This window comes from Rissa tridactyla, chromosome 8, assembly GCF_028500815.1.
Source record: "Rissa tridactyla isolate bRisTri1 chromosome 8, bRisTri1.patW.cur.20221130, whole genome shotgun sequence".
In the NCBI taxonomy this organism is placed as follows: Eukaryota; Metazoa; Chordata; class Aves; order Charadriiformes; family Laridae; genus Rissa; species Rissa tridactyla.
In genome coordinates, this window is record NC_071473.1 from 11,807,907 (window position 1) to 11,833,054 (window position 25,148).

The 25,148-nt window shown below is 35.8% G+C and overlaps 1 protein-coding gene across 9 annotated transcripts in view; it reads left to right on the plus strand.

The window, feature by feature from the left end:
* MRTFB (myocardin related transcription factor B) overlaps positions 1 to 25,148 on the plus strand; it is a 93,305-nt gene that overhangs the window by 5,538 nt on the left and 62,619 nt on the right. For 5 of the 9 annotated variants that reach the window (XM_054211147.1, XM_054211154.1, XM_054211148.1 and 2 more), the window contains one exon: positions 16,799 to 17,000. In XM_054211147.1, coding sequence (XP_054067122.1) covers positions 16,847 to 17,000 — 154 coding nt within the window. In that variant the 5' untranslated portion in view covers positions 16,799 to 16,846. Of the gene's footprint in view, positions 1 to 680; positions 700 to 16,798; positions 17,001 to 25,148 lie in introns of those variants that run through there. The other 4 variants (XM_054211150.1, XM_054211149.1, XR_008467964.1 and 1 more) reach the window with 3 other exon arrangements.

Here is a 25,148-nt window from a genome sequence, read left to right on the forward strand (position 1 = left end):
GTTGTGATCCAGCAAAGCTTTAAGCATGTGTTTATGAGACTAAATGGGTTGCGCAAAGTTGAACACACGCTTAAAGCTTTTCAGGATTTAGAACCACATGTTAGTAAAGCTTTAGGAAAGTAATAGTTTGATTACACATAAGCAAAGAAATCTGTGTATGGATGTCATTGTGGTGGGTGTATTCCCTTTTGCACCACAGTGTTGCAGATGCAATTTTGTGTAGTGATGATCTCTTTTACATTGATAGGTATTAAGTGTAAATTGTCAGTTTTGGTCTTAGTAAGTGTTTATACTTAAGTGTTATCTGAGAGATCATGTGATGTCATTTTGTGTTTTAAAACACTGCGTAAGTTGTATGTGTTATCAGTATTTTTAATTGTTGTGAATTGGCCATCTTCTCAGCACGTTTCATTCTTGTATGTAAGTGACTTTGGAAGTGTGAAGCAAAGTAGTGTGTGTTTGTGCTTTTATAATCTTTTGTGGTAATCAGGCAGATGAGGGCCTCAGAATGTGTGTATTTTGAAAATGGAGCTTGCTGAATGTGCTGAGATTACTATACAGAAATTAATGGGATCTTTATATTCATTATGGTCAGTCTGAATCGTACCATTTATGTATTATTTTAGGACTTGAATGGACTAATAAATCTCTCAACTATATTGGAGTGTTTGATTTTTCATTATGACATCATGTTACTTGGTAGGTTATTTTTTAGGCTTTTCTCTTTAAAAAAAAAAATCATCTTAAAAATATATTTCTGTGGAAAATGCAAGACAGGTAACCAAAAGAAATGTCTTAATATTTTGCTAATGATTTTCAATATATGTTGCACTTTTTTGTACAGCTATACTCTCTATCAAGATACTTAGTAAATTAGTAAGGTTATACTATACTTTGTATATTTATAGGGCTTTTGTTAAGGACTTGTAAACTGTGTGAATTAAGAAATAATTTTTAAAATCTTCTTGAATCAGCTCTTGATGCCACTTAGTATTGATGTGTCAGATTTTCTATTAATTCAAATCAATAATATAATTTTTTTGGGTGGCAGCATGCTTGTTCACACGTTTTCCTCTCAGTTATACTCGTGCTTGCTTCACATCCAACAGAAGAAAATAAATTTATGTACACTCCTAGTAAGAAAATTCTGAATGTAGATCTATTCAGACTCTGATTTAGTGTCACTGTGCAGCAGCATTTGCTATGAAATTGACTGCAAAATTGACAATGAAGCTGTGTGTTTGCATGTCATTTTTCATTTTTAAGTTTTTAACTAATAAAAAGTGGGGCTTTTTTAGTAAAATTGCAGAATTTAATGTATTCTAGAGGAGTAGATGAACTCATACTTAGTAATGTATTGAAACCTTGAAGTTTTCTCAGGTAAGAAATCAAAACCTTAAGTACAATTTGCAAGCAGTGAAAGTGCTAATAATACTTGCTATGACTGAATACTGAGGAATTGCTCCAAAAGAAAAGTTGATGAGTTACCAGGTCGCTTTTTGGAACTTGGTGTTACTTCTTTAAAAATTTCCAAAGTTTCTGTGTAGTTTGGCTTCTAGTTTAGGTAAATATTGAGAATAATCACAACATCACACAACTGTGTGTGAAGTTATAGGAATGACTGAAAACTTCACCATTTTCTAGTTAATGTATGCAACACTGGAATTTCAGTTGGAGTTGCTGTACAGCAGAAGGATTTTAATATCTGCTTTATGAAGGTAGTGCTCGCTTACTGTGTTTCCAGTAAATACTTAATTCAAGAGAAGTTTCTACTTTATTATACAGTCTTTACTATTTCTGAATTTGTATGGGTTGTTTCCAGTAATGCTTCTTTACGTCAAAGTCAAATAATACAGCGGCACTCAAATACTTTCACTTGGTGTAAGGTAAAGGCTTTGCTGAGCAAATGCTGTCAGTTTCTGCAACTTTCTTTTCTTCTGTGAATAGCATAGTGTAATCAGTGATTTCTTCTGGAATCAGATCAGCATGGTGAGGCAAACGTTCTGGCTGCGGTAGATCCAAGATGAGTGGTTAATGACTCCCTCCTTCCTCTGCCAGATGTTCCACCCTTCCTCTGTTCTGCCAGTTTAACCATTTGACTGCTCTTTTACCAAGTCCTGTTAAATATGCCTGATTTTAAAAACTCGTCACGCAGAACTGTGAAACCAGAAAGGTGGAATCTCTGGGAAAGGGTGAAATGCAGACAGTAACAATCTACTTCAGCCAATTGTTCATCTTTCTCTGCCCTGAGAAAGCCCTGAGTGGGTGCGGAGGTGGGCAATATGGAGGCAAACTGGAAATCTGAAATGGAGGGTGGATAAAACACTAGAAGGTACTTTCCTTTTCTGCAGACTAAACCAGACCGATAGTTGACAAGAGCGTCTTGAACATAGGCATGATTCTAAATCTACTGTTTCTCAAGTATTTTGGGCATTAATGGGGCCAGAAGATAGCCCAAAATGTAGAATACCATAGCATCTCTTTGATCTGCCTCTGGGTTCCTGGCATCTGTAGGTAGGCTTTTGAAAGCCGAAGCCAAGCCTTATGGTGGCTGGCTGAGGAACGTGGTCAAGAGAAGAGAAGATATATTAAGGAAGGATGGTATACAGAGCATTTTTGACGGGTAAGGGGAAGCTGAGATGTGAAGTGATTTAGTGATACGTGGATGTTAGGAAAAAAAAATAAATTTCAGGAAGAGGAATCGAGAGGAAAGCAGGTACTGAAATGATCTTGGGAAGAAATGAACGATGATCTAATGTCAGAAAAGAAATAATGAAAATAAGCCAAGAGAAACCTGGGCTATCGTAATAATATCTGACCAGATATTTCGTGACTATCTTGTTTTCATCAGATTATCAGTAGTTTTCCAACAGCATTTCTAATAAAACTTTGTAGTGTATATTTTTGCAAAAATATTTTTAATGCTGTTCAAAAAAGTGTATCTTCGAGGAAAGAGTGGCATTGCTTAGATTTTTTTTTTTTAGCCTTTTTTATTAATTTATTCCTGATTAAACACACTGTGTGTTTTAGTGTTAGTAAATGGATCTAAGCGAAGTGTTTTGAAACATACCCAAATAAATTACATGAGGACTGTTAAATGTTGGAAGTCTCACATATCAGAAGGAATATTAAGGCAAGTGTATTTTCTGTTATGCTGCTGAAGACCAAAAATGTCTAGTATACAAATAAAATTATTATGGAGTAGAGAAATGATGGCTTGAAGTATTTTTAGGCTCATGAGTTTGTAAATTGACTGTTAATCTAGTTGTGATGTGTTCATGAAAATGTTTAGTAAGAGCTTTTTCATTAGCATTATACAAAAAGATATTAGGAAAAATGTATTAAAAAATACTTCAGCCTGTGTTTTAAGGGTTTTTTGGCTTACTGAAGCTCATGAAGTTTATTCCACATTTGAAGTATGTTTTCAGCTGAGGGGAGAGAACTATTCAGGTTAAGATGATACATCATGCCTTTTGGTGGAGCCTCTCATTCCACCCCTACCTGAGATTTTTTGCCTGCTCGGGTTTATTCTCCTAAACCATTTCAGTTCAGGTTGACCAAGTTCGCAAAGTTCAAACACATTAAAATCAAGGAAAAACCTTTAGTAAGAGGAGTTGAAGTTTCGTAATAATAAGGCAGTGTTGCCCAGGAGCTTTCTATATTAGTGCAGCAGACTTCAGTGATGGTGTCTATTCCTTCTTAATTCAGAAATCTTTAAATTGCGGGGGTGGAAGGGTAGTTACAGACAGTCTGGGGTTTTTTTACACTCATCAGTGTTGATTCTTTGTGTTAATTACTTTCATTGTGATTTTCTAAATATTATTTTCCTTAAAGATGAAATAATTAGAAATCAGAAATAATTAGTCTTAACTGAAGTAAGGAAATAGTTTGTTGCAGTCAGGCTTTCTCATTTTTAAGTCTACATATGTGAAATTTATATCCTTGAATACAAGAGGCCTTTTTCCTATGTTTATTAGCTTTCTATTGAGTGATACTTTAGATTTTAGGTCTTTCTGAAGGCCATTATGTTTCTTTCTCGATCAGCTTATTCTTGGTTACTGCCATTTCTGCATCAACAGAGGACTTCTTCCTCTCCTTTATAATTGATGGAGATGAGAATGATTGTTTTATACGGAGAAGGTTTAATGGCTTTTTTTCGCTTCAAGTCGTACTGAGAGAAAATCCCAAGAAACAGAGAATGTAGATGTGTTACAGCTGTTAAGTGTAACAATTTGTGCAGAAATCTGCTGCAAACAATTTTATAGTTACCATCTATCTCTTATTTATTTATTTATTTTTAAACAAGCAGCTTTGTAGGGAATGAAATACTGGAACACACAATAGTTTAACAGATAAGACTTCTTTGAAAGTGGCCTTAGGCAACATAAACTCTCGTGACCCAGAGTTTCTGCCCTATTAGTCTTTAGCTAATTTCAGTATGGAAAATGGAATTCAAGTTCATTTTAGCTTTGGAGATCGTGAGAAATTGGTTCTTAAAGCACTGAGGGCATGGACTGTGGATTATAGCATTAAACTGTTTAGAACATTAGAGTTTTCAGGCACCATATTAATAACATACTTTTTCTGGTTATTTTAGAATATGGGTGTTGATCTGGGGATTAAGCGTGATCACTTATAATCTTGGTTCTGTATTTATAAAGAGACGATAAGTGATATTCCTTCCTGTGGTCGTACCCTGTTCACTCAGAGTATTATTGGCCTTGTTAGAAGAAACATTCTTGATTTGAGAAGTAAAAATTTGGCTTTTGTTTAGTGAAGTGTGTCAGTTTGTCTTTAATAAAATTTCTTTCTTCTTATGTTAAAGTCATAATATTAAGTTTGTGATATATCTTCATGCTTAATTTCCAATGTTTAGGAAGCTGGGGGTTGGGGTTTTCTGGTTTGTTTCTCTTTCTACCTGAAAGTCTGTGTTTTAAATGCATGGAATTTAGCACTCTTTTAGTATGCATCCTTATTGTAGCTATAAAAAACCCACTTTAATTCTCGGGAAGATACTGCAAGGTGTAAATCTATTAGAACTGGTGTAATTGGATTCACACTCTGACCTTTTGTCATTGTTGTATAAAAAATTAGGTCACTTAATACGATGTGGGATGTGAGCAATTGAGCAGTGGTTCACTGTCACCAAATGTAATGTGACACTTTGATCTATTTGCTTCCAGGTGAGGTGTAATAACTTTTTTCTTTAACCCTCTTACATCAGGAGGTGTAACTTGCAGAAAGCATTGGTTGAAGACTGAGGAGGGAAGAGGTTGTTCTCCTGAAGCCGTGAATCTAATGATAGCTGGTATATAACTGATGAAACAACTGTGCTCTTTCCCTTTTAACTGCTTTTTAGATTTTGTAATGGAAAGTAATACTTTTAAGCCAAACAAACATATTTGTCCAGTTCCATAGCAGCTTTGGCTATAAGAAATGAGAAGTATATTGACCTCGTTCTGTCTCTAGGATAATGACAAGTACAGTGGAGAATAATTTGCGTGTATTGAGTAGAAGAGTTGGCAATAGCATGAAGTGGTATTATGGGACTGCCAAAATTTTATGTCACTGCCTCTGTTTAGTTGAGAAAGACGAACATTCGTACCCATGCAGCATGTGATGAATACATGTACTTAATGTGTGCAGTTAACTGTGAGTTATCTTTGGGGGGACTAGGAGAGCCTTCAAAATCTTACGGTTGTAGCTCACCCAATTGTTTTGTCTTAGCAGGACACCAGCATCATAAAAAAAGTAAATCTTAAAACTTTCGTCACCTTTAATTAGACCTCCATCGTACTTTTATTGCTACTCAAAATGTGTCACATCATGTAATGTAAATTGAATTGTTGAAAAGAAGAGTTGGTCCCATGGACTTGTAAATCAGCCATGTTAATACTTTGGTGCTAGGCCTCTGTTATCTTTCCAGTTAAAGGAAATAGTGTAGAGGAGAAGATTAAGTACTTCTAATAACTTACAAAGTAAAACCATTCATTTGGGACAGTTAAATCCATGTCATAATGCTCTGCCTTGCTTTTTACAGTGATTGCATGATCATAAACAAGAACAGAACAGAGAATATTTTAGATGAACTCTAAGCACTTAGTATAAATCAAATAAAGAACGCATGGTAAATAGCTACTGCTTAAGATGTACAGAAAGTTGATTTTTATCTTTTTTTAATCTAAACATTAATCTGTCACCTTCTAAGTTTTTCTTTCATCCATTAGCGAGTTAAATTTTACAAGTTTTAGTTTCAGCAGTTAAGAGGAACAAGTTAACTGGTTTCCATGGGAGCTAATTCAAGTTATTGTTTGCATTGTTAATACTGGAAAGTAGCTGTGTTGGTACAAGTAAATATGCAGCAAAAGGTTTGTGAAAGAGATTTTCTAAGTTGTCCTAAGTTATGAGCAGGGCCCGCTTAACTCAGTATCATCTGCATGCGTGCACTGAGGTGCAGGTCAGACATAATACTTTTGATATTTGCAAGATCCCTTAAATTGAAGTTGCTAGTAATCCCTAATTATGCTACATTTTTTTTAAATTCGTGTCTAATTAGTATTTAGTTTATTGCTGAATGTGAATAAGTTAAATGCTGTCCTGTAGAAGTTGACTGTATTTTTTTAAGAGGTCAAATATCAGTCTTTGGTACACAAGTATTATAATAATAAAATTTTTATTTCTATCTCTGTAAGAGTGTATAGAAATAAAAAGAAGCAAAGTATATCTTTTTCAAGAAATTTAATTTCATAGAAATGATTGTGTAATGTTCAGTCATGCTTATGAAGGAGGGTAGAAAGTAGCGCATTCAACGGGAAACAGTCCTGCAGTTCCTTCCTCTTTGACTTGAATCCTAATGCTTTCCTTGCTTTGTTCAATTCAAGGGCTTGGTTTACAGGCACACAAATAAACAGAATAGCACCTGCAGCTTAGTCATAAATGGGAACATCTTGAAGTAGCTAAGCAAACAAATGAAATCATGGAGTAATTTAACCTTTTCTGAAATGCTTTAGACGCTCTACCAACATTTTAAAAATAGATCAGCGTTTTGGCTGTCGAAGGACTCTGAACACAAAGAAATTGCTAAAGATTATGATCCAATTTATCGATAAAAGTTGCTAATTGACTGTTTTGAACTTTGAGAACACCTCTTGTAAAAAGCTCTGTGTATTTTCTCTTTTTAAAATAAATGCCCATTTCTAGGACATGATGCTAAAATGTGTATCAGTTGTATGATGTGTTCATATAAATATTGGACATTTACTCCAGACTTGCACTATTAGGCACTTTTATAATACCAAAATTAACATTTGTGTTTTGTTTTTATTTTTTTTTTAATATGTTTTCAACTCTGATTATGTAAGCAGTGTAGCCAGCAGTATCTATTTATGTTTGCTGGCCACAGAAAATGATGGAGCGCATGTTATCTTATTAATTCCTTCCACAAAGTTCTGTCATGGACCAGAACTGACCTTGCTTTTTGACAGGTAAATCTGAGTTGATCTTGCAATTACCTGAACACTACTTTTAAACACTTCATATTAAAACTGATATTAAGAACTTTGGAATGTTTTTAAATTGGAATTCAAATAAATGGCTTTTGAAATTATATGTCACTTATGTTTTATTGGAAAAAAGAGATCTAATTTAAACATTTAGAGATAGACAAGGATGAGAAACTAGAAGCATCATTTGTTTGCACACCAATAATGCAGATGGTTTCTTGCTAAATTTAGGTATTAAAAAACTGACCTTGTGTGTTTTTCTAATCTGAATCTAAATTTATTTGCTGCCAGTGTTAATACAGTCATTTTAAATGTTAGTGGAGTATTACGTCAAATGTAAGATATTGACAATCAACATCATCTTCATAGACTGAAAAACAGGAATGTCATGTTTAGATTTTTCTGAGCATTTGCAAATGGTGTATTTCCATGCACAGTGCGTGCGTAACATCTAAACAAGATATTATTTCATGTTTTACCTTTCTAGTTTAAAGTATTTTTATGAAGCTGTTTATTATAATACAACTAGTGTGGATGTGTGCTGTAACAGCTTTGTGTTTATTTAATCAAGTTAATCCAGCTGAATGACTTAGTGTTGCCTCAATATGAGCATTGTTGACTAAGAATATCCACAAAAAAGATAAGATTAAATCAAGTGATGTCTGCTCATAAGGTGATTTAAAGTAAAAAACTATTGAAGACTGTATCTGGAAGTCCTTTGCTTATGACGAGTTGTAGCACAAAGTTTATCTATTATACTTTCAAACGTTGTTGCCATAATTCTTGGTGCTACGGAGTGCTCAGGTAGCAGCTGTTAGGAAGGATGGATTTACTAGGTAGTTGTAGATGAAATAACGTCTTCTTATCGCGATTTACGTTTTACAACATGAGTTAAGTCTTTATGAACTTTCTGCTACAAACGGTACCATACAAAGTTAAGCATAATGTAGCTTCTACTTATAAAGCATTGCGTCAGTAGAAGGTATATTAAAAGATGTTCTGGGTTATCCGGATGCATTAATAGATGCTAGCTTCGATGCTTGGTTTTAAATAGCTTGCACAGCTACCTAGGTGACCATATCTCTTTCACATGATAGAAGCGCATGCTCTTCTTTAAAGAAAAAGGATGTTGACTGTATTGTCTCTAAGAGGCAGCTAATCCTAGACTCTACTTTTTCATTTGGTTATCAGGCTGTTTGTTTATTGATTTTGGTGCATGCTGCAAAGTTATTTTCATAACTTTCTTAAAGGAAGATGGTAGCTTTGAAAAGTTTTATATAATCAGTAAACAAACATTACTTCCATCTGAAGGGGTTGGTTTCATTTTAGTGACTTGAATATTATGCGTGTTGAACCTTGGCTTGCTTTACTTAAAATATTTGTAAGAAGTTTAGCATCTTGGATAAATTTTATTATTAATTGCCATTTTAAAGCTCACAAAGTATGAACACAGAAGATAATTGTAATGTATCTACTTAAAACATTTTTATGAGACCTTAAAGTACTTAAGCTTTACAACTTTAAGCTTTGTATCCTTTCCACTGTAGGGTTATGTGAAGCCCATAAGATTTTACCAAATGTTATTTGAATAGGTTAGTTTTGAGAAGGCAGTAATGCGAAAAAGAAGTAAATCATCTGTACGGCCCTACAGAGCAGCAGGGTAAGCTTTAGCTTCCCCATGCTTTAAGGGAGCTGTGGGAGGCTGCCTTTGCTCATCGCAGACCCACACTTTCTGCCTGATAATTAATTTGCGCTTAGCAGGCTGTATCTCCCATTGTGAATGAGATGCCTTTTTGCCTTTTTTTTTTTTTTTTTTTTTTTTTTTTTTTGCCTGGAGATGGCACAGGAAGGAATGTATCATTTAGTATTCTGTTGACTCATCCCCTGCCTCTGTCCGGATATAAGTATTTTTCTATACTTTACATAGTTTATGGTGTGCATTTGGTAGTGTGGCATATTTCTTTTCAGGCTTTAATCAGTCCAAAGACTTAAGTTTTAAATATTTCCTTCTAAGAATTAGTAAAGAGAATCTCAGTGTAGCATTGTCATCAAAATATGCAAAAATGTTAAATGAGTTTCTGGAGGTCTTCTAGCGTCTGCTCAGCGGTATTAATTTAGCTAGAGTAGACAGTTACAAAAATTTAATCTCAATAATTTATGAAATAAAAGAAGACATTTATCTGAAATATTTATCAGTCCAGTCTTGACTCCATGCTCCTTTACAAAGCATGTCATAGTATGGTATGGTGAGAAGCCTGACAGGACTTCAGTTCTCTCATATACTTCTGCACACTGCTTTTTAAGTAAATTAATGGTAACAACGAGTTTCTGATAATGCATAATCCAAGATGATTACTCATAGTTAGTCAGCCGTTGATATTCCTCATCTTTTTCTGCTTTTGTCTAATTACCTTTGTAAAAATAGCTGTATGATTTAAGTTCTTGTTGCTGTGTATTTTACCACAAAATTTATCTTCATTCATTAATATCTCAGCACTGTATTTGAATTTACAGGATTGAATTTTTTTTCAATATAATAATTTAACATCAGTTATCTGTCATTAATGTCCTTGTATCTAAAAAGTTCATATACTGTATCCAAAATACTTATAATGAGAGAGGTTGGGTGAGAAAGTACCTGCAGAGATTGGAAGCAGCACCAAGATGTCAGCAGTGGTGACGCTGCTTCGCTTTGGGAAAAGGAACAGCATCATCCTGTGTGAAGTGGAATACTAAAATGGTTGAATACTTTCAAGACTTTTTTTTCATGAAAAGTGTCTTTTGGTCTTTTAATCCACTGTGGAATACATAAAATGAGGGGCTAAATCTCAACAGAATAAGCATCGTTCTTGCAGCAGAGGCAAACTTAATTTGAGACATTTTCTCCGATCAGTGAAATTATGAATGTCAAAAATGAATTAGACCTGTTCAGTTAATATACTGACAATCTGGGTGATTATTAATAGCAAGTACTTTCCATATTTGTTTTGTATTTACTGGTTCTAAATGCTATTTCAGTAAGTGGATTTGAAACCTACTGAGAAAACAAAAAAGGAAGAAAAACAAAACCCCCGAACCCCTTTTCTGTAACGGTTTATTGTTAAAATTGCAATGCAAAAGGTTATTTTTTGTTTTTTGCATCTTTACTATTTAAAAAAAAACAATGTATAAGACTTGGTGTAAAAGACAGGTGATTTGGAGGAACAGCTTTAAGTGGCTTTTAGATACTTTGTAAGTATTTCCAAAGCTTTTTTTTTTTTCATTATTATTAATCTTTCAATTTTGTAATGAAGTATAAGTACTCTTTAGAGTTTGGGGAAAAAATGTGTATGGACATGCAGAAAAAGGTATTCAGAACAATTATAAAGGGAGCCCTAATAGCTTTTCACGTAGGAATTCAATAAGATCTCATACATATGATAGGATGTAAGCCCAGCTGAAAGGAAATTGTGCATATATGGTATGTGCTAGTGTCTACCAAATAGAACACGCTGCATTTTAGAGGTCCCAGAGAAACCATTCTGTACTAGACTGAGGAGCATTACTGTCCTTGTAGCAGACACCTAGATTTGGTATTGCTCCAGGAACTGACTTGGGATGGATTTTCTGGAGCCGTCCCTACTATTTGTTTCTTCATTTTCTTTTTACCCCTTGCTGATAAGCAGCATGCCAAGAGGAGTCATCTTTTAAAAACATTGCGTCTTTTCCTCTCTTTGAAGCATGTATTTCATCCCCAGTTCTTGTCTCTGGGAAATGACTCTTAACTTACAGTTACCGTATTGTTCAGTGAGCTAAATGTTCCTGTGTATTTTGAATGTTTATGGCCAAGTCCTGCTTGGATTGATCCTGTGGAAGAAGGGAGGTACTGAGCATTCCAAGGGTCTGACCACTTGGACTCTGGCAGTTTGAAGATTAGAACGGAAGTTTGCTGTAGGCATATGCGTGCATTGGGGTAGGGCCAGCTGCATTCTGAAAGCATAGTTCTTGCCCTTCTTTTATGGGATGGAAAGAGGAATTGCCAAGTCAGTCTCATGTTGCGACTTTGACGTAGCACATTATCTCAGATACAAATCATTAATGCTCACTGTTCAAATTGAAGAAATATTTGAAACTGTAATGGTCCCCTAAATGCTTATTACCCCTCCAGTGTTAGAGATCATCATCCCCACTGTACAGATTTTCAAGTCTTTCTAGGCATTGATGGAGAGATCCAAGAGCTTAATGCAAATGACCTTCACGGGATGCGGTTAGGCTAACCTGCTGGATGTGGTGCCTAAGCTTTTTAAGTGTCTTTTTTTAGTGCTTCCTGACGCATTGAAGGAAAAAAACCAAACCAAAACCAAAAATCCAAACCCAACATTTTGCAATTCTGATATTCTTCCCACTAAAGATTCTGGCATATTGCAAACTGCTAGCTACATCATTTAAAATTTTACTGAGATTTATAAATGGAGGAACTTAAACCTAGGTGATTTGACTGCTGATGTTCACACCATGATTCTGTAGTAAATTCAGCACTGGAGCCTGACATTGCTAATATCTGCTGTGGCGTGACTGTTACTAATTTGACACTGCACTGTGCAGAGTCACATTTTACACTTGCAGGTGTAAATGCGTGAGCAGTGTTAAGGTCAGCCATTTGACTTGGCCAGAGTTTGAATGCACTGTGATTCTTGAACTGTTTTTTCCAGCAGATCTCTAAGATAAAAGCTGATTTACTGCTTAAGTGTCATCCAGATCTCACAGTTTGTGCTGAATAAAATACCAGTTCTAGTGTCTCAAGTGGCAGGGAAGTACGTATTTTCCCCCTTCTAGGATTTTTCTGAGGAAATATACTTTGTCTTTTGAAGATAAAATGTTTAAAAATAAAAGAAGCATTTGTCTTCAGCAGTTAAGAAAGATAGCAACCACCTACGATCTGTGAGAACACTTACATAATGCTCATACGCTCTACGGGAGTTCTCCTGCGCCAGAACTGGAACGCTTTCTGTGGGGTTGTCAGATAAACGTGAACCGAAGCCTGGCTTGCAGTGCTGGTGCATATTCTGTACCTATTCTGAAGGTTAAGCAGGAAAAGAATTTTATTCTAGTTTTTACTTTAAAAACCCAGCAAACAAACCCAAAAAACCCAAACCTGAAATCCTTTGGGACTATTGGAAGAGTGGCGTAGTTTTGTTTCTTATTGCTACAAATAAGATGGTATTATGTTTTCCAACACTTTATAAGTAGAAGTGCTTTTCATACCAAATACAATGATGGTTCATACAACTTAATAAAGCTTTAGATGTGTTAGTTTCAAGGATGGGAGTGGACACCCCTGAAGTGACAATTGATTTCTGTCCGTCAGATTAGCCTTGTATAAAATGTCGCTTTCTTGGATTATGCAGAGTAGAATCTTGAGACTTTAATAGTATGGATATTTTTTTAAATTGTATTTTTCCTGTACGTGTCTTTACTCTTCAGTTTCAATTATTTTTATTAATATGCTTTTGTGTATGGGCCTGCTTAAAATCAGGGGTGACATAGATAATAGTTACCATCTGTAAATGCAGATAGCAAATATGAAATAATTCTTCAAGATCAAGGAGGCTTCAAATAAATGAGAAAGGGGAAGCAAATGTGTTATCTGTAATATAAAATACGGTAGTATCATGGTACATTAAATTCTAAACCAGATGAGTTTCTCGCTTTTGTACGATGACTGGATAAAGTATTTATTGTACAGGGTTTGATTTTAATAAAGGTGAACTCATGTTTTCTCCTGCTGTTCTTCATTTTTGAATTGTTAACGTCCAAATAATCAGTTATATTAGAAAAGTCAGGATGAAATATGGCTTTTTGAAAACTGAAGATAGATGGAGATGTTCTGCATATCTTATTCATGTGAAGTAAGTGCTGCTGGTTGTGTAAGCTCCAGCTGATGATAAAGCAATTGTATGCATCTTCTCCAGCACTTAAAATGAGCATGCTAAAAAATAGTAGTGGTTTATTATTTCATATATACAACAGTGTAAAAAGATGTTTGCATAGTGATGACTTTTTTTTTTCTTCTTGTCTATTTCTTTTTTTTTGTTTGGAAAGCTATTAATCAAAATTATTTTTATTTAAGTTTTAAAATTACTTTGTCAATAAGGAAAATCTTATGCCTAAGACAAACTAGTAATTTTGTTTAGAAGTTCTTTTTAGAAAGTTGAACAGCTGAATTCTCCTTTAGATTCTAATGGAACAAGAGAGAAGAATCAAATTAATTGTTTATATTTTATTATTGCAAGTCCTCAATCTGTCATCTTTATAGTATCGCTTAGATGTTCTGTTCACTGATTCAGTAAGAGGCTGTCGTTGATCATAGTGTATCTGAGCCAGATCTTGATGATGTAGGTCACAGACTTTTTTCCCCCCAAGAAAACGCTTGTAAATGCTGGGTGGGGGTGTGTGTCTTTTCTTTTCTGGGGGAAGGTCAAGAGAATTCGGTGTTCTTAGCTCAAAATATTTCCATAGTCTGATGTGGAAGCAGTTCATCAGTAAAAATGGAAGAAAAAAAAAAAAAAAAGAGAGCAAAATGTGATTTGAGACATGACTGAGGAATTTGACAAATTTGTGGGAATTCTAGAGTGTCTTTCATTCAAAGATGATGTAGCAACACAGCAACGGGTTCTAGTGTTAAAGGATCATTTGGGAAAATAACTGGATTTTTAACAGCCCATCAGTAAAGGGGCTTGCAGCGAAAAATCAAGAGGGTTTCTGCATGTGACAGGGTGTAGTGAGCTCATCCTGCTCTGTCAATCAGTATAGACAACTGCTTGGGGAAACAAAAAAAGGTATCAGCTGTGGTATTTCAATGTACATGCTACAGCCTGTTTCAGTTTTGCTTCCTAGAGGCCTGTTCTGTGAAATTCTGTAATCATAAAAGATGGCAAACCGATAAATGATAAATAGTGCATGTTTAGGCTTGCTGGTTTTTTTTATGAACAGCTTTATTTTTAGTGGTTAAAATTGTTTATCCAAAAAAATTTAAGACAAGGGATTTGCAATATGTGAGACTTTACTGTGAATTGGAAACTTTCAAATTAGGGTTCAAGTTCTGCATTGGAGAACTTTGTTTTTAGATAGTTCCTGGTGACCAAGTTTGTGTACTGTATGAGTCACAATCAGCAGTATCATCTGTGTTAGAGCAAAACACCGAGAGGCAACAGTCAGAGGCTGCAATAGAAGAAGTTCTGTTTGAAGTGGGGGGACAAGGCATTGACAGTGAGGTCATCCAGAGGTGGTGGAATCACTAGCTTTGGAGATTTTCGGAACCTGACAAGTTAAGTTCCCGAGCAGGTGGTAGCCCTACTCAGGGCTGGGGGAAGGACTAGATGACCTCCAGAAGGTCCCTTCTCACATTTTGTGTGAGAAGTCAACTTGTTTTGAGTTGCATTGCAATACTGCCATCGATGTCATTCAACATGTTGCATGTAATTCTTGCATGCCTGGTTCTTAGTTGAATCTGGACAATAAAACCATATATACCATTCCTGAAATGAAAATTAAGAAATGGACATGTAGCTAATTTAGCAGTGTGTTGTACAAGTGATGAAAGTTAAACTGGTTTAATTTAAAGCAAGATATTTAGTTATCTGTCATGGGGACAAGAGTTAGTCAAAGCTAAGATGCAGCATAATGAATGTTAAACCTTTAGTACAAGAAGGTGTTTCTATTAATTTCATATGGATTTAATGGCATGAATACAGCTAATGTGGTTCAATCTCTTTTGAAAAGTGACTCCAAAGCATAACTCATAGCTAATAAATTGTGAATAAAATGCTGTGAATATGAGCAGATAAGCAGCTAAATTTTCACTTAAATTCTGCTCTGAAGGGACTCGCTTCATTAATAATGTACTTAATTTGTATGGGTGAGTGGGAGTTTGAGGAGAGTGTAATGTCAGGAAATCGAATGAGAGCTGGGTAAATTATGCTTCTAAAAGCTAAGAACAAAGAAAAAAAATCTTGCATAACAGTAAGTTAATGTGTCTTCATTTAATGTGAAAGCACCAATTGGTAACTATGGAAAATAATGAAAAATATGTACTTAACCATCCTAATTGTTCTGCTGAGTTATATACCAATCCGTACTTGCTTATATTTCTTATTTTCAAATTGTCACTTTCAGCAACATGATTCTTTACCCCTTTTAGTAGCATAGGCCGTTCTTTGGTGGTCATGAAAATTTTTTGTCATCTTGATGATTTTTAAAATACCAAGTAACATTTGACATATTTTTGTGTGTGGTCATTGAAGCATATGTTGCATTTTAATAACCATTAAACACACCCATTAAATACATTTTAATCATTAAATCCGTGCTGTATTTATATTCAGCATACCTGAAGTTTGAAGTTTATGGTCGAGTATTGGCAGTATTAGTGTTTCTTAAGAAAAATAACTAAAACCAAACAATTTAATAAGACATTTCCTTGGTTTTACAGATCTTCATGAATTGTTAATATTCCATATTGTTCGCGTTTCCAAGAATCCAGGGATAGACTTAATTGAAGTTCATATTGATTTATTGAAATTTTAATTACTTGATAGAGTTCTGTGAGCTATAAAAAGCCTGTACCAGTAATTCATACTTCTGTCTCTCCTCACTGTAGATTAAGTACCACATTAATGACAGAAAGGAAAGAAATAATAAATTGGGACTTCTGTTCCACTCTGTAGAGTATTTTACTGTAAGTAGCTAATATGCAATAAAATTAATTTGAAAAAGTTCATGGCAAAAAGCCCTCCTTGCTGGAAAGATTAAAGATTAACTAGTTCTAATGTAGTTCTTTGGTGGTATGAGGTCCTGTATTAATACCAAAGTTGATTTTTGATCTGAACAAAAGTTGTGCAGTGCTTGGAAATATTAAAAGCTATTTGTATGCTATCATATATTAATTCAGAATTCTCTAATATAAACTACTGAAAAAAGGAACATTTTGCTGATAAACGGGCTGTGTTGCTTGCTAGAAGGTAGGGCACAGGAGCTTCCGGACATCCTTACTGAGTGTTCACATTGTGTCATTTTTCTGTCAAAGTGAGCAGAGAAACTGTCCTGCTTCTCACAACTAAATCACTGTTAAATTGCTCATAAATACATTGCTTAACTATATTTTTGCAAACCTGTAATATTTGTGCAAAATTAGTATATATTGTATATATCATTTTAAAGTTGAATATTGTGTGCAAAGGAACTCGCCAAAACCCGAACAAAAAAAGTAATGTGTCTGTGTGTGGCTTTTTTTTTTTATTATTTTTGTCAACTATAAGGTGATTAAGAGACCGCTTGCACTCCCTATCTCCAGACGATTTAACACAATGGATCACCTGGGGACAGCGGATGCTGAGGAGGACCCTGGGTCGCTCACGCGGCTGGCTCCTAGTCCTCACAGCGAAGCCGTCGCGCACGAGTTCAAGGAGCTCTCCTTGCAGCCCAACCAGTACTTACCTCCTCTCAATGAACGGAAGAATGGTGAGTGCAAAAGTGACTCTTCTCCTTTTCTTGGCATTGCTTAAATATTTTCTTTGGGAATAATGTTGTTTCTTTGCTTTCTTCAAATAACATTAATTGACTCTGTTCACTTGCTCTCCCCACACTGTGTTAGGTGGAGTTAAAGTGCTCTGGTGTTTGTTACGAAATCTGTCCTGAGCAGCTTCACCTGTTGTGGTGGCTTGGAACACTGGCATTAAAACCCCAACTGGAATACTTTGAGGTGTATAGAATGGAGTTATTTATATTTTTTAATAGTTTTAAAACCAGAGCTAGTGTATAATAGCAGTATTAGTTAAATATTTTTGAGAGATGCGGTAATTATCAAGAACGGGTTTTTTTCCTGTAAAATAATGCAGAATTGAAGTTTCACATTGTATCCCAGAAAGTTTAATTCACCACATAGTTTAAGGTTGAACAGTGAAAGAAAAATAAGATTTACATTTTGTGAATCTTTCCAGTATCTTTCCTCATTGTTGATGTTGGCATGGCAACTTAGGAAAAAAGCGTTTCCACTGTTACAGTAAGCATCAGGAAGAATTAGGTCTGAATACAAACGTAGGCTCATTTTTATTGGGGAAAAGGCAGGAGGTTTTCTTTTTTTTTTGTGTGTGTGTGTTTCTCACACTGATACCTTCTAATAACGAAGATTTGTTTTCCAGTATTTCTAGTAAATAGTGGGAACATTAAAAGTAGGTAAATGAAGTATTTGGGTTTTGAAGCATTTTTTTAAAATCAGTTTAGCTATTAATTCAGTTGTAATAGTATAAGCATTATTAAATAAGAAGAAAACTATCTGAATATCCCAGCTTTAAAGCAGAAAAAAAATGGAGATATATATTACTAGGCTGTATGTATATCAAATACCTGGGGACATGGTATTCTCTGTTTCAGAAAGACGTGGGATGTTGTCTATAACCAAGATGCTCCTGTTTCCACAGTGAGGGACTAGGTCTATGGTGCTTTGTTTATGTACCCTCAGTATTATATGGCACTCCAAGAAAGAAAAATTTAATAAAGGAAAAATATGGTATGGGAGAGACTTAGGATTAGCTTATATAAATGTGGAATGACAACCTCTTTGAATACTTGAGCTTGTCTTTTACAATGGCTTCCTTATTTTTTCCCATGTATGAAGATACCGAAATACAGAATACTGTGTTAACTGATATAATGTATTAGAAGTATTTTTAACTAAGGGACCTGTAGCTACTTTATTAATATTTTGGTTCTACATCCTTAAGTATTATTTTTTGTAAGGCAGAAAAAAAATTGTAACGTGGGAGACATAGTTTTTGTTGGCTACTATTTGATGTCAAATTGATAACAGGTATGTCCATGCCAGAAGCTTGTTTTAAGATAGTTTACGACATTTTATCTTTTTATCAAAGAAGCAAGAGAAAGAGGTATTTAAAGAAAGCTATTTCATAATGAGGCTAAAAATGCCAACACTTAAGCCATAAACGTCATAAAAAAAAGAGAATGTAGTGGGTTTTTTTGCATCCTGTGTGTATATATTATACCTTTGGAAAATTTGTTTGTTTGGGGTTTTTTTAATTGCCTGTAAAACTGAAATGGATGACACGGGTATCTATGTTGAGTGTAAATAAGTCAAACTTTTCATTTTTGAAGACTACTACCACAAAAATGCACTAAATTAAACAGGAAAAATCCCTTTTATAAGGGGATCCCTTATAAAAATCTTTTAATCCTTTTATAAGGATGAAAACCCCCATTTTATAAGGGACAGCAAGCTTGTAAAATTCTCTTTTGACAAATCTTGCTATGACTATATTAAGTACATATTTATCCTTGACAAGTAATTTCATTGTTTTGTTATCTTCCTGCTTTTACTAATAAAGATAAATTGTCAAACAAGCAGTAAAACAAGGTGCGCAGCTTCAGGTGCTAAATTTACTCATGTTTGCTCTTCAGTCTTTTGGTTTTAGTTCCTCTGTGTTGGACAGTTGATTCTTTTCTTAGGCATTCTTCCCATAACTTGAAAGTATTTTTGTGCTTTCATGAATTAGTGAAATAATTTATAGGTAGTTTTTGTATTTTCTTCATGAATAATCTGCTGCTTGTTTATTTTCCAAAGAAAAGGCAGTGGCAAGAGATTTTAATGCTTATGGGCTCTGGCTCGTTGAAATAACAGAGGAGGTTTTCATAAATGAAGTGGTGGTGGGGAAATGAATCATTTGAGAAGCTGCCTTTCACTCCTCTGCGCCAGTTGACCTAGCAACCATTGCCCTGTTACTCTTCTCTCCATTATTTATCATAATTCCTCTTACAATTTAGGATAGTATAGAGCATTTGTCCATAGCAAGTATCAGGCCTCCCACAAAGGTTTTAATGTTGTCTTTGAGGAAGAGTTTGTATGAAGTTCACAAACAAAAGTTTGGCCATGGCCTCACTTCGACTGTGTCTTTTGTGACAAGACTAAATCATCTGGCTGGGCTTGGCCAACAGATTAGGCATTGTTTTCAAGGCCATTATTAGCATAACTCTATTGTTTTTGAAAAGGAGAAGGCTCAACAATCTGCAAGGCAGCCTGAGAAATCATATAATTGGAGGAATTTTTTGAGGAATGCAGTGTGATAGACATGAAAAAAAGTGATTGATGGACACTGGTGCAATTTCCTATGCTTTTCTGTTTTATAGATCTTTCTAATGTTTAAGCATCCTGCCACTAAGAGAATGCTGCTTTAGTACTATTTAAATAATTCCTAAATTAACTTTAGAGGAGCCTCCTAGTTCTTTTCCTGTCCTTATGCAAAAGATCTGACATTATCTGACTTTATACTGGCTGGCTGCTTTTGTTCCTGCAAGAAATGGACCTTTGTGTTCAAATTGCTTTCTTAAAATGATAAAAAGAGGTTTGGGCACTGTCATCTTCCAGAGCACATAAACTGTTGTTCACCCATAATTTCAGATTTAGTAATCTTGATTAATTTGGTTGAAAATAATTTTTTTGTAGAAATTATGAAAGTCAGAAGAAAATTTGTAAAAGTAAAATTTGAACTTGATGGATTCATAATAAAAGTAGTTTTAGTACTTAGTCTTTATTTTTACTTTTTACCAGAACTGGATTTCTTCAGGAGTATTTCAGTATGTCACTACTTTATAAAGTCTGTAAGCGTAAGAGATTTTAGTACACAGAAATACAATGGCACTTAATACAAAAAAAAATCTGAAGTGTTTAAGGTTTTTCTGTTGAATATTTTTATGCAGTAAGCATTATGCTTACTGTGAGCTTTGGTAGTGATCCTTTAAACCTTTTGTTTACTTGAATGAGTCTTTTGGCAGCAGTCCAGTAGAAGGCTGAATTGTTCTAGTATTGTTCTGCACAGTGCTGTTAAGCTGGCTTGCACAAGTTAGTACAGAAACTGCGTTTCAAGCTTTTCTAATGACACTACAAGTGTGGGAGGCTTATGCTTCGCTTTGGTTTTGTTTTACATGGAGGTAATCACAGCAGGGTAACAGAAACGTACAATGAAATTGCATGTGCACGCCTGGTGAGACAACAGTTGTTTGAGATGTTACTATTTTGTCCTTTTTTTTTTTTCTTTTTTTTAAATTTTTCTCCTCTTGCCCTGCCCAGTCTGCTCCCAGAGATCACGGCCACACAGCAAAGCTAGCATAGGAGGTCAGGGGAGCATAGCGCAGTATTTCTTAGTGCAAAGTCTCATGGTTTAGATTAAGTTCCACTGGAACTGTTGTCCCTTGAGTTGACAAAGGAACACTTAGATGCCCTGCTAACTCTGCTGAAGAGGCTGTAACTTACAGCACAGCATTCATAACAAATGGTTGGAGGGCAATAGCATCTTAAGCTTCTCCATCTATTTACTACATGCAGGTGTTTACTCCCCGATTAAAGACAAATGGGTAATTTCTTTGGGGACTGGGAGAGAGAGAGAGAAAGGGCAGCAACATATTCTTATCCTCTCAAATGTCATTTTTCAGACAGATGTCCTCCATCATAAAAAGTCTGTGAAACACAAATATTAACCAATTAATGTTTCATATTTTAATAGCAGTGCAAGCAATGGGAGTTTTCAAGCTGATTTGCTAGATAAAGGTTTTATTGCAAGGCTGAAATTCTTCAACTCAACTATCTCTAAAGCAAACGCTTTAATTATTCAGTGTTAGAACAATAAACTGTTTCTAGAAGGTAACCTTCTATATATATTTGGCTGTAATAACAAAGAATCATCTTTCCATGATGTTGTATGTTGGTCTTCTGGATTGTCACCATGACAATTTCCTTTTTTCTTTTGAGCTGTTTTCAAGTTAATGGTTGTGCATTACTCATTAAATTAATTTCAAGTTCTCATTAGTCTGCATCTTTCTGGATAATTAAGCAATACATACAATGCATTGATCATTTAAACTTGCGCCCCGTTTATTGCAGCATATTATTGTACCTGTTCTCTGGAGACCAACTCTTGTTCCACTTGCCAAAAAGCAGCAAAAGTTACCTTTTCATTGGTTCTGCTTTTTGTACTTGTCACCTACTGAGTGGACACTGAAGACATGCCTGTGATTCTGGCAGTCTAATGGCAATTGCTGGTCTACAGTCCATGTCTGTCATGGCCCATGAGTTGGGCTCCTCACATAAATGCAGGTTGGGAAACAGAATGTTGTGGCCTTAAGAATCTCCTGGTTTGCCCTGCCTGAAGGATGCTAGGTTGTGTACACTGTATTTGCTTTCTCAGTCAAGCTGCTGTGTCCTTAGGAAGGACAGTGGTTGAGGGAGGAGAAAAGTGACACAGATGAGGCTCTTAGGAGCAGGAGGGAGAAAATTGATGACTAGGTGCTGTTTAGATGGACTGCAGTGGAGGAAGAATGACAGAGTAGCAGGCAGCGTGGCACAGCTGAAGTACTAGTCAGAACAATATGCTACCCACACGCTGTACCACGGTTTCACAAGCTTCTGTCTGAGAGCCAGGAGGTGGCAAGGGAGGGAAGGGTAGGCTGTCTGCTGCTGACAGCAGGAGGGTGGATGGGAATGATGCTGCCTGCAGCCTTCTAACCTGCTGTTTCAGAGCCAAAGGGTGGGAAGGGACTGCACGCGCAGATACCATCAAAAAAAAAGCAGCACTGCATGAGCAAAGCTTTTTGCATGCTGAATTATTACCTTCCCAGAATTGGTGAACGTGCCACTTCGGCTGGTAGGGGTAGGTGTGAAGGTCTGGGTGTCAGGAGCCATGCAATCATAGTTGTTTTAAGGTACATGTAAAATGAAAAGGTCCTAGCTTCTATGTTTTACAGCAGTCTGTCTCGGCTTTGCAGTGGCTTCCTTGACTACCCCACTGTGCCAGAATCTCCTTGTGACAGTGGCTACTAGTTTCTGAAAAACAGAGACATGGCAGTTCCTCTTGTGCAGTCATCATCCACAGATAAGAGCCTGGTTATATTCTTGTAAAATGGGTAGAGAATTTGTTGGCTGCTGTACGGGCCATTGAGTGCCCTTTAGCGCTCTCTAGGCCTTCTTCATCTCCATTTTGGCTATAAATCCTTTCAGATTGTGAGTGTGCCTGTTGTCTGTCCTCTGCATTGTGTGGAAGAAACAGTTTTGTTCCAGTTCATAGGTGTCTGCTTCTCTAATCTCAGAACCACAGTAGATACGGGATTGCATTCTGGTTCTGTTTGGGGTTGTACGTCTTGTACTGGAGGAGGGTGGAGGAGAGTAGAAAAGGTGGTGATGTGCCTACTGTGGCTATCTGCTAGGTCTCACTCTTTGATGGCTAGCAGCTAATATTCTACAGCAGAATTGAGCTAATTGAGAAAATAGCTAAGTTTTGTAAGGAAAAAAGCCTTGGGACAGTGAACATCTCAAAGTAAAAGCAAGACTGGTAAAATCTCTATTAGATTAAATTAGCCCAAAGAAATGACTGCTTCTGGCTGCGTAAGAACAATGACGTTCAGGAGCAAAGACCTTGAGGCACAGAAGGTCAGATGAGGATGACAGCTTTCTAGGAGCCACTAGAGCTTGTGGGGAAACTTAGTGAATTAAGGTAAAGAGCAACACACACGTCTCAAACAAAAACAAAAAAAACCCAAACCAAAACGAAAACAAATATTCCAAATGGTGTATATTGAGTCCTCCTAAGGGACCAGTTGAGCCATCTGGGAGACAGAAAATTCTCAAAATAACTGAATGAAATCTACATCACACTTAACCTAATGATATTATTTAAATAAATTTGATGAACCAAAGGAATTTTTCTGGCATTTAAGAGAGTCGTGGGTATATTAGTTTGCCTGTTATCTCTTATTTTCCACTCCTTTATTATGTAGCACTGGTAACATGCATTCTTGGCATAGCTTTATGGCTTCTGAACAAATTCTTAATCCTCTGTGCAGTTAACAGATTTGAAACTGCAAATTTGATACTAGGGAATCAGGTGAAATTTGGGACATCCTCCTTGTATCTGTGTATGACGGGTTTTTTCCCCGCTCTTTTGAGATCTGCGATTAGGCATGCTTTTTGCTCTCCAAGTGCTACAGAGGTAGGTTACTGTGCTTAGAAGTAATTTTCTTGAGACAGTTAGGCGAGATAAAGTGGACAAAAGATGGCTGGTGGGAAGACTAGAGAAGAACAAATGGAAAACTTAGTTCTGATTAAAGTAAAAGATTGGCACAGAAAATAATCAGAAATGTCAACCTGAATTCAGCAGTTTCATAGTCACTAAGCTGAAAGCAATGAGATCTGGAAAACTGCATACAAAACCCCCCAAAACACCAAAACAACCCCCCAAAGTGAGTATATTCTAAAAGACCTGTCTAGATATAGAAGTAGTATACAATTTACAATTTAATTTAGTTTACAATAAAAGTGTGTGTGTATGTATATAGTGTAGTGTGTATATAACGTGTATGTGTAGAAGAATGGTGGCCCAGAGAGGTTATGGAGTCTCCATCCATGGAGAAATTAAAAATCTGACTGGGCACAGTCCTGGGCAGCCTGTTCCAGCTGACCCTGCTTGAGCAGGGGGTTGGGTGGGTGGTCTCAGGAGGCTGCTTCCAACCTCAGCAATTCTGTGATTTGTCTTCCCGTTAAGGTTTTAATAGTCCACAGAACATTCAGTGGAAATATTCTACTAAGCAATCTCTTGTAAGAACACACAGTATATTGTAATTAATATGTATTTGTCTCTGTGTTTTGGGGTTTTTTTGGCATGCTGTGGTTTTTTGGGGAGTTTTGTTTTGTTTTTATTAACAAACAGTGCCAGTAGAAAAAACAAACATCATCTAATGTATGGATTCTTTCGGTCTCCCTGTAAATATATGAATGTTGTCTTATCTGTTATGAGATGAGAGAGTAAACTGAGTAGGTAACTATTTCCCAGTAAGTCTGTCTTTGTCATTGGTACTGCCAGTTCCCACAATCCTAGCATTCCCAGGGCATCAGTCAGTGTCTACAAGGAACAATTTTCAAATATTAAAGCATGTGAAAAGACGCACAGGCCAAAACTCAGAGCTCTCTAGGGACTGTGACCTCTTAAATGGAATATATTCTGACATTTTCACAGGCTACATGAAAGAATTCCAGCAGGGTCATTCCGTTTGGTAAACTTCTAAACAAACATTCCGTCATCTCAGTTTGATTTATAGGTTTTTATTTTTTTTTTCTTTAATTATCTGCTTATTGTGAAGAGATTAACATGGGAGACATGACCTGTGACTGACTCAATTTAAGGCATCTAGTATATGTGAAAAGATCCTGTTAGAGGGCTGGGCATTTGAGTGATTACAGGAGATATGGGAAGTATGTTTCCCTTTAAAGAGAACTCTTGATCAAGCTGTCTTGTTCTGACTTTTTTTTCCCCTGAAATTCCTTGCGGATAACTAAATGCATAGCTAGAAAAGAATGTTGAGTTAATTTTAAATTCCACTCTATAATTTTTTTTTAAATTGTTAGAACTAAATTCTAGCTGCGTTATCGTTGACATGTTAGCTTGTGATACAGCCACTGCAAGAAGGTAGTGTAGTGCAAACAGAACTGGTAATTGATGTGCAGTACTTACTATAGCAGCCTTTTGCAAATCATACGTAGCATGCTGGGTGACCAAATATTGTCCTTTAAAAATTACATTTTTCTTATATATATATGCAGTTGAACATATA